At 38.4% G+C, this 13,833-nt stretch overlaps 1 protein-coding gene across 1 annotated transcript in view; it reads right to left on the bottom strand.

Annotated features, from left to right (window-relative positions):
• The window catches only part of LOC132609242 (guanine nucleotide exchange factor SPIKE 1), a 51,813-nt gene that overhangs the window by 19,168 nt on the left and 18,812 nt on the right, over positions 1 to 13,833 (bottom strand). Inside the window, exons 12-20 of the mRNA XM_060323119.1 lie at positions 13,606 to 13,797; positions 13,354 to 13,397; positions 13,157 to 13,226; positions 11,164 to 11,325; positions 9,082 to 9,189; positions 8,914 to 8,951; positions 8,634 to 8,778; positions 6,591 to 6,717; positions 4,746 to 4,939 (exon numbers count right to left, since the gene is read on the bottom strand). Of these exons, the coding sequence (XP_060179102.1) occupies positions 4,746 to 4,939; positions 6,591 to 6,717; positions 8,634 to 8,778; positions 8,914 to 8,951; positions 9,082 to 9,189; positions 11,164 to 11,325; positions 13,157 to 13,226; positions 13,354 to 13,397; positions 13,606 to 13,797 (1,080 nt within the window). The remainder of the gene's footprint in view (positions 1 to 4,745; positions 4,940 to 6,590; positions 6,718 to 8,633; positions 8,779 to 8,913; positions 8,952 to 9,081; positions 9,190 to 11,163; positions 11,326 to 13,156; positions 13,227 to 13,353; positions 13,398 to 13,605; positions 13,798 to 13,833) is intronic.

Here is a 13,833-nt window from a genome sequence, read left to right as displayed (position 1 = left end):
AGAAGAATGGGATGACAGTTTTAGCAATATTAAACAATCTCTCCTTCAGAGAGTGACATCTGATCATGTCCCTATTGTTCTGCAATGTGGAGATTGGGACCAACCAAAGTCATATTTCAAATTTGACAGTTGGTGGTTGAATACTGATGGCTTTGTTGATAGAATTAAGAGTTGGTGGACAACATTTGACTTCTCAGGAAACCTGATTATATTCTAGCTTGTAAATTGAAGGCTTTGAAAGGTAAACTAAGAGAGTGGAGCAAAAGCAGCCAAGGCAACCTAAAAGTACAAAAATCAGACCTGCTTAATCAATTGGCAGTACTGGACAGAGTACTAGAAGTAAGAATTCTAACTGAAGGGGAAATGGTGGAGAAGGCATCACTATTGCTGAATTATGAAGATCTTCTGAAGAATGAAGAAGTGGCCTGGAGGCAAAGGTCCAGGGCCATCTGACTCAAAGAAGGAGACAAGAATACAAAGTTCTTTCATAAGACTGCCAATGCTCACAAAAGGTGCAACAACATTAATCACTTAATGATCCAGGAAGAAATAATCACAGAACCACAGAGAATCAAGAATGAGATAGTAGATTTCTACAAAACACTCTACACTGAGACTGAAGAATGGAGACCTGCAAGCAATTTTGGGAATTGTCCAACAATAACTGAGCAAGATAAGAATTTGCTACAAAGCAGATTCGATGAACAAGAAGTTTTGGGGTGTTTGAAAATGTGTGCTACGGACAAGGCACCAGGGCCTGGTGGCTTTACAATGGGATTCTTTATCAAATGTTAGGAGGTATTTAAACAAGACATCATGGGGGTGTTTCACAACTTCCATTCCCATGGCCTATTTGAAAGGAGTTTCAATGCAACCTACATTGCCTTGATCCCTAAGAAGAATGGTGCAAAGGAGCTGAGGGACTTCAGACCTATAAGCCTAATAGGCAGCATTTACAAGATTATTGCAAAGGTCTTGACTGAGAGGCTGAAAAAGGTGATGGAAAAATTGGTAGATTCTCAACAAATGGCATTCATAAAAGGAAGGCAAATAATGGATGCCATACTAATAGCCAATGAAGTAGTAGACTCAAGACAGAAACAGAAGAAGCCTGGCATCCTTTGCAAGCTAGATATTGAGAAAGCATTTGACCATGTGAATTAGAACTTCTTACTAAGCATGTTACAACAAATGGGATTTGGAGTGCAATGGGTTAAATGGATGAAATTTTGCATATCGACTGTCAGATTCTCAGTCATCATCAATGGTTCTCCAGAAGGATTCTTCTCTGCTCAGAGAGGTCTTAGGCAGGGTGATCCCTTGTCACCTTTTCTTTTCATAATAGCCATGGAAGGTTTGAACAACATGATCAAAACAGCCAAACTTAATGGGTGGATTAAAGGCTTTGAGGTAGCCATGAATGGACACAATAATCAGGAGATTACGCATCTTCAATATGCTGATGACACCTTAATTTTTTCTGATGCAGAAGTGGAACAACTGAGAATTTTGAGAATTATACTGGTCCTTTTTTAAGGCATTTCTGGGCTGCATATTAATTGGAGAAAGAGTCATCTCTTCCCAATTAATGAAGTAACAAACATGGAGGATTTGGCACTGATCTTGGGGGGGAAAGTGGGGACTCTTCCTACTACTTATCTTGGCATGCCACTGGGGGCCAAGTTAAAATCTACTGGTATATGGAACGATGTCCTGGAGAAATGTGAAAAGAAGCTCTCAAGATGGAAGTGTCAATATTTGTCAATGGGAGGAAGGCTCACTCTGATTAACTCTATATTAGACTCTCTACCAACCATATGATGTCCCTTTTTCCCATTCCTGTGGGGGTCATTGAAAGATTGGACAGCATAAGAAAGAACTTTATGTGGCAAGGTAAAAAAGAAAAAAAAAAAGCCTATCACTTGGTCAAGTGGGAAGAGGTAATTCTCAGCAAGGCTCAAGGTGGATTGGGAATTAGAAATTTGAAGAATCACAGCAAAGCCCTCAAGTTGAAGCGGTTATGGAGGTACTCTCAAGACCCTCAAAGCTTATGGAGCAAGGTAATCAAAGCCAAATATGAAGTAGAAGACAACTGGATAACTAAGCCAGTGAAGTGAACTCAACTTATGGAGTTAGTCTTTGGAGGTCTATAAGGGTACTATGGCCAGCTCTAAAGAGTCAAGTTTCAATCAGAGTGCTAAATGGTAACAGGACATCCTTCTGGAATGATAATTGGCTGGGGAATGGAGCTTTGAAGGATCTATTCTCTGACATATATGCTTTAGCTCATCACCAACAGAGATCTATAGCTGAAATGTGGTCACCTCAAGGTTGGGAATTGATACTTAAGAAGAGACCTGAATGATTGGGAGATAAGTAGAATGGTTGAGTTCTACAAACAACTGGATGACTTCACAGGAACTCAAAACCAGTGTTATCAAAGGCGCGCTTTAAGCGCGCTTAAGCCCTAAAGCGAGGCTCAAAACATGTTGAGCGCTTCGCCTCGCTTTATGTGCACTTTAGTGTCGTCATCAAGGCTCTAAGACATACTTTTCCTTGCCAATGAGCCTCTCTTGATGAGGTGACACTGGATGATTAATATTTCAATTTATCGTAATATTTTTACAATTTTTTTTGTCCATATATTTGTTATTCCTGCTAATTATTATTAATCTTGAACTAAACGTATATATATTTGTGTTATTGTACCATAGCACTTTTTTTCATTAAAGCCCATGCTTTTTTTGCGCTTAAAGCCCCAGCTGACCTTAGAGCTTTTTTGCGCTTTTCGCTTTTGATAACACTGCTCAAAACGGAGATGACACATTGAGATGGCAGGGACATAGTAGTGGAAAATTCAGTGTTAATGCAGCCTATAAAATGATAAACCAACCAACACCTCAAGTCACCAAGTGGCCCTGGAAGCATATTTGGAAGACTAAGATACCATGCAAGGTTGCATGCTTCTCATGGTTACTGGCAAAGGAAGCTGTGCTCACGCATGAAAATTTAAAGAAGAGGAACTGAACTATGTGCTCAAGATGTTTTCTTTGTGAAAAAGAAGTAGAGACAGTTGGTCGCTTATTTTTGCACTGCAGGATAATTGATCAGCTATGGAAGATCTTCATTAATCTCAGAGGCTATGACAATGCCTAGAAAGATTACTGAAGCTCTCTTTAGTTGGGAGGTAGCTGGAGCTGGAGCAGATGACATAAACAGATGGAAGATGGTCCCTGCTTGCATTTGGTGGGCAATTTGGAAAGAAAGGAACTCTAGATGCTTTGAGAACAGCAGCAACACAATGCAGGAGATCAAACTTAATTGTATTAAGCTTTTTTCTTTTTGGTGTAACCAGATCTACCCAGAGGATACTATATCTATCCTAGACTCATTAGGTTCCTGTTAGAACTGTAGACTGGTTTTACTCTCTTCTGCTCACTTGTAAATATGGTTTCAGTACAACCCAGGTACTGTTTTGTGTTTAATACTGAGTTACACGGACTCGCCATTTTGACTGTCGTCCCCGTCCAAGATCAATCGGGTGGGGGTGTGGGGACGGCAAACGTCCGGGATACAGTCAATTACATACGGATACTTTGACCGGAGTCCGTCGACAAATTGTGAAAAAATTTGAGATTTTGATTTCTCAAAATTAAAAATAAAACAGACTTAAGATAAAGAAAATGACATACCTTCAATTTTATAGTACTTTTATCTCATGTTTGCTGCTTCATGTTTTAGAAAAACCCAAGAATACAAGGTTGTGTCGAGTTCGGATGGCAGAGAGAAGCAGTGATATAGATGGAGGGTTTGTTTTCGGCCTTGAATGGCTTTTTCTTTCTATCTTGAGGAAAGAATGAAAGAATGTGAAAGAGACGACCTAGAGGCTTGAAAACTTTGCTCTGTAAAAGCTTGAAAAGGAAATTTGGGGATTATGAAGAGGACGACTGCTTACAACTGGAGGAGACATGTAGTCGTGTACAAGCTGAATTAGGACTCTTAAAAGTCTTAATTGTATTAACGTACAAAAATGACCCCTTTATTCTTCATATGTGCTATTTTTATCCCCTTTATTTTCCATTATATGCTACTTGTGACACAAAATTGAAAGGCACCTAATTATGCTATTTATAAATGTTTCTTTCTTATACAATATAGGGATAATTTTAAAATTAATTATTAGCATGTCTATTTTTTGATAATTAATTTATACTTTTAATCGCACAAAAGCATGGACATATTTTTGTTGGTTGAACATAATAAAATTGACCCCTTTGTACAACGGATTATTCTTGGAACGTATTTTTTCATATGCCTTTTATATTTTTTCATATTTACAGCCGAATCCTCGCACCCGTATCCATAACTGGATACGCACCCCTGAATCTTAAAATTAGATTTTGCCGAATCCAACACTCGAATCCGTACCCGTATCGGATACCCGCACCGGAGTCCATGTAACTTAGGTTTAATACATACAACATGTTACCTTCTCAAAAAAAAAAAAAAAAACAAAGATTTGGAGAAATCACTTGAAAGGTCCCAGATTTCTTAACTATTCAAATATTGGGCTAAGCGCTCTTCAAATAGTCCAGCAGGAACCAAGGTGATGGATTACGTCTCAACCATTGACTAGAGAAGTGAAGACTGACGGAGCCGAGTAATGAAGAACAAGATTAACGGCAATTAGGGAAGACTAAATCAGAATGATCAATGACGAACAAAAGTCGAGTTTGAAAGCTTACCAGTTCAAAAACCTGACGAGGCTCGATGATGGATAAAAGATCATAACAAAAGAAAGCCAAGCTACTATTTAAATGCTTGGCCAAGCTTAGACCTTTCTTGCAGCGTTCATGAACTTCTGTTAAAAGGCAATCATACAATTGAACAACACATCTAAAAACACCTTCTTTCAATTGCATTGGTGGGACATCTTCACCTGTGCACAAAAGGAGGAAACGTGCAGCTTATCAGTATAAAGCCTTGATTTAGTGAATTTCCAAACACAACTAATCTGCAGTCATAAATTTAAAATTTAAAAGAATGACTATGCACCCAAACAAAGTAAATAACGAATAGTCCAAGACTCCAAAACCTAAACTCTGAATTCACATTTTTGTAATGGAAACCATAGTTATTAGCTCAAAACAAAGTTAAGCAATGGTACGGCAAATGCAGGCTCATCATTCTTGATGGACATAGATGGACTAGAGCAGACTACCTGATTACATGCTTAAATGAAAAATGAGATTGCTGAATACTGAAGGGAAAATGATTGCACAATGATTAAACTATTATGAGACACATGAAAAACAAGGTATGACCAAAACTACCAAATTCCATGGTTAACATTTTTATTTTTCATCTAGCATGATACTCAAACATCCCATTCCAAGGAAAAATTCATCATATGGTAAGAGGTTCCCCTACCACAACCCCTCATCACTCGAAAGAACCCATTGAATGAATGGAAAACCTAAATGGAGACACAAGTTCTTGTTCATCACTTCACCACCCGCGCTCCCCAAGTTTTAACTCAACGTCCATCTTACCAATTAGATTTACAAAAACTCCCAAGTAAAATCATCATTTCCTTCCTACAAATCAAACTCACATAGGACACACGAAACTTTTGACTTAAATATACAATAATGTCGATATCTATCCAATTCATCAAAGTTGAGATTTAAAGAACCAACCACTTCTCATTTAAATCACTTTGCGCGTCATTGTTTGAAGTGCACACTTCTCTGAAGCGCATCGCTTCATCTATGAAGCGATAACCCCTTGAATCGCATAGCTTCATCGGTTTAAACAGCGAAACAATGGCTTTTTTTTTATGACATGGGAACCCTGAGCCGCTACCCTTCGGGTGCGCACAGGGTAAACCCAGCTTCTGTGCAATAGCTCGCAAACCACACAAAAGAGGTAACCCGCACTAGGCAAGCCCGGTGCGACGAGCTCGACCCAGAAGGCAAATCCCCTACTGTCGTAGGCAGGGGGTTTCGAACCTGAGACCTTCATTATGAAAGCCCCATGCTCAACCAACTGAGCCACCCTTGCGGGTAGCGAAACAATGGCTTTTAATAACACTGCAATCTAAGTATGTGATTTTCTCCCTTAACACTCATCTTTAATCCCTATGTTTCACTTTTAAGCATCCACTTCCATCAACAAGTTGCATAACCTGAAAAATCAACTTAAAGTTCGTGCTTCAGTGCAAGCTATCCAGAATCGCATCATCAGCAATCCCATTAATGCAATATCACAGTTTCAGAAGATCATCTCACACCTAATAAAGATGTGTGGTTTAGGGCAAAAGGAGATCTGGTCAAAAGACCGTCCAATTAAGATCACTAATGGTATGACAAACCACAACTGTTTTCCCTGATCACATGCAAAAGACCGGTGTTCTTTTCTTCTGTATTGTAATTTGACCGAGTAGAAGGAAAACAATGAATACAATTGTTATAAAGACCTTATTTGAATGCACTTTTCAGACAAGTGGATTTACAGCGGAACATGATAGATGATTACAAAAGGATAAGATAATAACAAGGACAATAATATCATGCCAAACGGGCAATTACCCGATGGAAGATTGTGATAGAAAGATCGAGCCTGCTCCAGTGCCATTGACTTTACAATTAGCTCAAGAAAAAACCAAGCCATTGCCAGGACATCATCATAGACTGGCCCAACACGGTAGCCTTTTGCCTGTAACAGAAACCAAAGTAGTTAAAACATACAAATACAGAAAACTCGAAAAATTGAATGGTTCCATGGTTTCCAAACTATCAGATGTCATACAGTAAACTAGAGCTAACTGTTCAGTGTTAAGAAATGGATCTTGGGCTTAACTCAACCCCAAAAGCTTGCTCACGAGGGGAGGATTTCCCAAGTCCATATAAGGAGACCACCCATCTCATTTAACCACCGATGTGGGACTTTTTCACTCTTCAACACCCCAGCTCACACCCAGGGCTGGACATATGGAGAGTGGGCAATTTAATATGGGGGCCAAACATTGGCTGAGATGGGTCCTGCTCCGATACCATGTTAAGAAATGGATCGTGGGCCTAACTCAACCCCAAAGCTAGCTCATGAGGGGAGGATTGCCCAAGTCCGTATAAGGAGACCACTCATCTCATTGAGACTAACAATGACACTGCAGGAGTCAACATGATAAACTCGGATCCAACACATACCTACTAAATGGGACAGTCATAATGATGCAAGAGAATCTGGTCGACCCCTGCTAGATCCCTTTGAGTTTTCCGTGTTTTCTCTGATGCTGCAAGTGTTATGTATAACTAACCAACCCTATGCATTGGTCCTAGTTGATATGTATGAACCATGTAACTTTGGTAGGTCAAGACTAAGGTTAAGTATCATTTGTGAATATATTGTCATAGGGTTGTGATGGCAGCTAGTTCTTTCTGCTATACTGGATGAAAAGTTACATGCCTTCTTAGGCTTCTGAACCTAGAAGCAACAATATACTTTTTAGTTTCTCTTGATTTCCTTCTGAAAGTTGCTTTGTGCTTTCAGATTCTGCACTTAATCTCTATATTTCAGCTACTATTAAAGCAGATTTTCAAACCTTGAAATCCAGCCACTACACTCATAAACACATTGCAATTAGTTATTTGAAACTTATGTGGCGAGCGAGCAATGCTATTTTACCTCAAATTCCATTCAGATATAGCACAATTAGAAGACCGGATACACCCTAAATTGACAGCTGAAGACAAAGGAACGGTGGGGCCAAATTGTTGAGTGTTTGCTGTTCAAAGAGTGGAGAAAGTTTCATTCACCAAGTGCTCATTATCCATGACAGTACCAAGACGTTTTCCTCTAGATATAACTGTCTCTTCTATTTAGTAAGTAGATGAAGTGATCGATAATAATTGCAGAAGGATAATGAGAAAATTCGGAAACAAAATAATGACAGAAATACCAAGTTTGTTGCTAATTTTCTTGTTTGAGAACATTTCCATGAAGAGGATCATGAAAAGTGATTGGACAGGAAAAGGTGGATAGCAGAAGAATAGTAGTCAGAAATCCAAGACAGAACTATCAGAGAATAACACTAAAGCAGCTGCCTCGAACCTCAAGTTACAATATCAAAATTCCCCCTTCTAAGCATTGATAGAATTATTAGTTTCTGTCGCTTGCCAGCTTTCCTACCCTACTTCTACAAGTTGGAGTCCCAGAAAACATAAAAAAAGAGAAAAAAGGAACGTATCAAAAAACTTAACTGATGGCATAACAGTCCCTCAGATTTACCACAAAACATTTTCTCATCACAACATACTCCATATAAAATTTTGTATGATATTATGTATCTTCTTTTAGAAATAAAAGTAAAGCTTAAATATTAACTTCATGAAACATGCTGGCTAAACTTTAGATGAATCAGAACAATTGTTCTCTTTATATTTGAAGGTTCCCTATTTTAGATTTGAGTTTTTGCATTGTTTGATCCAAGGTACCAGAACATTCAAATCACATTATGAGAGCTTCTTCTAAGTTTCTAAGCCTTTCAGTGCCAACAGCTTGCCAGTAAGAACCCAAGATGTATATAAAGCCAAAGACATTCACTCTAGAAAAGTGTAAGTCACTAGTTTTACCTTACTGCGAGCCAAACTTCCCCACACTGTGGATAAACCAGGATAGACTGGTGGCTGGCGGCCCCCAAAATCATCAAAAGCATAATCAACAAAGTTAACTAGGAAAGCATTTCTCTCAGCTTCATCAACCGACTCTTGCTGCACCCTACGGATAGAGATCTAATGTTATTAATAGAGGATAACCAAGTTAACATAGCAGTGTGAGTGCGATACAATTCCTTACTCCAGAAACCTTTTTTCTACCTTTTAAACCAAGCCATAAAACAAATATAATCTGTACCTTGTTAAAATGTTAACCATAGCTCTAAAGGCAGCAACCTGAAAATGGAAAGTAAATAAAGAAAACTCGGTATTTTACCATTTAGAATTGTGATGCAGAAGAGAGGAAAAGAGGCACATTATTTGAGGACCAAGTGAAATATTTTCATCAGCAATGATTGTCTCAAACCTGAAGAGTTTCTCCCCCGTTGCCAATAAGATGGAGAAGCATGTTTAAAATTGGATAAAGGAATTGAAGCAAAGCAGTGGAATCAACATTCTTCAAACTATTAATTGCCTGCAAAAGTGGGATAACTTTAAGTACCAGGTCATCACACTGCATAGTTGAAAAGCAACAAGTTCAGTGGTTCCACTTCTTTTCAGCGACTACCAAGAAGAACATCACTAGCGGGGATTAACGATGACGTTTTTCACCCTAAAGCCAATTTAGACATCATGACAGTTTTAAAAAGAGAGAAAATAAAGAGAAAGAACTTCTACTGAATTTACCAATAATAACTAACAAGAGCGCTCCTTTTGCGGGAGTTTCAAGTCGCAAACAAGCAAAGTTTCCAAATTCTTGGGATTCCTAATAATTAACATAAATTCTCTTGACTATCAACAATGACATAACCATTAAAAAATATCTCTCTTGATTTTAACATAGCCCCTCAAACTCAAGCTGATGAAGCAACTTGAATTTGTAAATTACAACTTGAGCGTGAGATCAGAAATAAAATTGGCTTAGTACTGCTCTGAGACAAAACTAACTTCGGCATTTCCAGGCGATTGACTCGACCATGGTGTGACTGTTAATCGATAAAACATGGTTGGATGGAGGCATGTACGCTACCAGTTTGACCACATCTGGCAATCCATGGTGCTAACCAGCCGACGATCTGAGGATGATATTTCACACTAAAATAGATGTTGACCAGACAAACCAACTGACGTGAACTGCTAGCTTAATAGGTTTTCTGACAAAGATTGATGAATACCCAAATTTCGAGCAGTGACTTGACAGGTCAGCTGACTTGGAGTAACGACATTGACCCAAAATAATCCATGGGCATGAGGCACATAGGACTGACACAGGGAAGGAGTTGAAACTTCAGGCTGCATGTATGAACGAAATAAAGTACGAGGTTATAACCGTTGTTTGCATCTTGACGAAACGAATCAGAATCAAGTTGAGTGAAGAAGAACACCAAAGACAGACACGGAAAAGTGATGAGATGAAGCCAGAATAGTCATGGAGAATAGATAAGAATAGTAAAAGGGAAAAGGGACAAACATACCCCTCAACTTTGCGATTTAAAGCAGATATACCCGTCGTAAAAAAAGTGGTGCATATATACCCTCGCCGTTACACAAAAGGTTCTTTTTCAAAAAATTTGTTCCTTGGTTCATGCAGGACACGCAATGGATTTAAAGGGAGAAACTCCCGATACAAGTTAAGTCAACAAAAAGAGAAGATGGAGCTCAGTTACGAATGGCAAATTTATTTACAGGGGTTCAACAATGTCATAAACCTTACTATTGCAATTAAGGTGCTCCAAGCAGTAAACCCAAAGAAAGCGCTTAAAGCAAATCCAAGACAATTTAAAGCTAAATAGAGGGGGGGGGGGGGGGGGGGGGGGGGGGACAGTGAAAGAATCCTAATATCTCCACTCAAAACCTTAAGGCAATGGGTGAAGTGGCTCAAGACATTTATAAACCCTTTTGACGGCTTTTTTACAACCAATGTGGGACACACAACAGCTCAAATCCCTACTGCACGCATAACCCAATTTTTAGGTTCATGTGTGTACTTGAATGCAGACTTACGAGTGTGACAAAATGCTCATGCAAACAATAATATTTTTCCTTTTCAAGCAAACCGAGAAAAGTTAAATGCTCATGCAAATAACAATAGTTTTCGTTTTCCCTCTTCAAGCAAACCGAGAAGGTTATGTGCCAGTTATAAAGGTAATTACAATAATCTCACCAGATGTACTTATTACTGAAAATAAGAGGAAACATGTCGGATTTCAAACATCCCATTTCTTTAGCATCTCATTACCAGATAGGTTCCCTACTATCTATTTTTCTATATTTCCAATGATTTGTAAGTTTCAGGATTATTCAGTCTTTTCCAGTTAACTTTCTAAACAACAAATTAACAAACAAAAAATAAGGGAAACAAAGTCCCGACTTTTGCACAGTACCTTCAGAATGAGATAACCTCAGGGAAAAACAAAGTACGGTCAATGACAATGTTAGTTATGTTTACCTCAAGAAGCTCAGATCCCCAAGGGGGGCTAGTCCGTAGAGTATGCCTATCATACTCGAGGAAAAAATCCCTAATGCGCTCACTAACTGGGTATAATGATGAGCATAGTCGTAAACGAAGCTTGAAGATATTCTTTCCATCTTCCAAGTAATCCAGCCTCTCCTACAAAAAAGAAAACATAAATGAAATTATGATATCATCAGGACTATCATACCTGTCACCTGTCAAAAACAAAACAGGCATAACCCAAAGAGTGAAATCCAATGGGACTCGGACAGACAGCTAAGGTAGGAGGAAAACTAATCATCGGGTGGAAGCTGCCTAAGAGAAGCAATTATCTATGGCCGGCAGCAGAAAAAGAGTAACATAGCTGTTTCAGATAGTAACTTGGCTTTAAAAAAAATAGTGATTCAAGGTATGGAATTTACTTGAAAAATTAAGAAAGGAAACTAAAGAAAAATCCAGGCTATGTCTGGCTCACAAAGATCTGACAGAAGATCTTCAAAAGATAGAGGCAGGAAATTGGAAAATAACTCATTGTTGAAGGTTGGCGAGGGGAAAAAAATGGAAAAGGATCAGGAAAGAAAAAGATAGAAAGGAGATCTTAGGATCTCATGTGCAGGACGAAAGCAATAGGAAAGAGAAGGTATTTGGAAATCCAAAAAGTTCATTACACCCATCAGATACCTCTAAACTATTAAGTCAAAGATTAGTGGCTAGAGTAGGCTGCTGGGTCTATGATTCAATATCACAATAAGTAAACAATAAAGATCATACTGATTCTTAGAGTTCTAAGATTCTTCTAGAGCAGTTAAGGAGTCAATTAATAGCCCGTTTGGATTGGCTTATAAGCTGTTTTCAGCTTTTTTGAGTGTTCGGTTGGCCAGCTTAAAGTCATTTTGTGCTTAAAATAAGCTCAAAAAAATAATTTGGCCCATTTGACTTAGCTTATCTAAAGCAGCTTATAAGCTGAAAACAGCTTATAAGCCAAAAAAAAAAAAAGTTAGACTACCCCAACTTATTTTTTTTAGCTTAACAGCTTATAGGCATAAGCCCATCCAAACAGGCTCTAAGAGCAAATAGGTTGAGTACGTATCAATTAAGAGTAGATAGGTTGAGTAAGTTACTTTAGACCTGGTAAGAGGTTTAAAACTTGTAGAAATATAAGACAAGATTTTGTGAAAAAGAAATCACATTAAGAACAAATTGCATTGACCACTATAAGTGGCTTAAAACTTTGAGGAAAAGTAAGACAATCTATATCGTTTGGCATTCACATATTCATGGCAAGATTAAGATGGAGGATGTTGAGCACTTATTGCTTCATTTCACAATTGCATACAGGTTATGATACAATGGCTGTTTGGGATTGAGAGGATAATGCCATGAACAATCACAGAGATGCCGTTATAGTGGAAGTACAAAGATAGAAGAGAAGAACATGGCAAGTAGCACTTTTGGCACTCATGTGGCAATTTGGAAAGAAAGAAATGGATGAGGTTGAAGGAACTAAAAATAATTATGTAGATATTAGCAGAACCTTCATAGTTTTACCCATATTTTGATTATATATACTTGCCAATTAGTGTCGATGATTGGATGCTCTAAGTAAAATGCCATGTTTTTGTAGGGCTCTTTAATGTCTGAGAACACCTTGAATGCAGGGCTTTCCTCATCATACCCAAAAAATTATCTTCGTGAAAAAGCAGTGTGGAACTTTTCCCTAAAAAGGCAAAATAACTTGGAATATTCAAATAGAGAAGATTTCAATCTTGAACAGTGAAGAGCTACCCTAGTCCCTGTACTGCAGCTACAAACCATCAGTCTTGAAGGACAAGAAATTGAACTCCCAGGAAAGAGATGAAATCAGAAGTTGAACAGTGAAATAAACTCCCAAATCAAACACAAACTATCAGTTCATACATCAAGCACAACTGGAAAATAAAGAGTAGGGATGGAAGGTTAACAATGGCAAACATGATTGGAAACAAACCTTGCCACTTTCTTGAAGGTAATGAGGAACCAATTCTTTGATGATTGGCAAGGATATCTCAGATCTGAACCTGGATGAAACTCCAGCATGTTAAGGTACTAACAGAGAAAAAGAATCCAACTAGATATTCAAAAACATGGATATTAAAGTGAGGAGAAATGGAAATGACACTTTAGTCAAAGAATAGAAAAACATACTGTGCATGTGTCGATAATGGAAGTGAAGCGTATCCAATTACCACCTGGCACAAGTAAACAAAAAAAGAGCAACTTATAAGGAGTCTACCGTCAACCAGTGTACCAATTCTAACATGTGGAAACACGCACACCCCAACACATGCAAGGTGAAGAAAGGGAGGCTCAAACTGTCAGTTTAATTGTCACAAGAACAACTTGAGCCTACTAACCAAAATGGTGCATCCCTCAAAAGCCAATTAACATCAAACTTACTGGCTTTGGTGCTTCAAGTTTTGTTTGAAGATCAACATGATAGAAAGTAAACAAAAGGTGATGTGATGGTGTCCAAATAGCAGGCAAAGAAACTTTGATCTCATCATGGTAGCTGGCCACCCTTGCCCCAACAGCAACTTGAGTGTGAGACCATTTCTGAAGTGGTACACCTGGTTCCCTTGGATGCATAGCCTAATGAGAAACAGTTAGATAGGGATCCAACCACAT

Source organism: Lycium barbarum, chromosome 9 (genome assembly GCF_019175385.1).
Source record: "Lycium barbarum isolate Lr01 chromosome 9, ASM1917538v2, whole genome shotgun sequence".
Taxonomy (NCBI): domain Eukaryota; kingdom Viridiplantae; phylum Streptophyta; class Magnoliopsida; order Solanales; family Solanaceae; genus Lycium; species Lycium barbarum.
The sequence above is the reverse complement of the archived record's forward strand: the minus strand, read 5'-3'. Positions and strand labels throughout refer to the sequence as shown.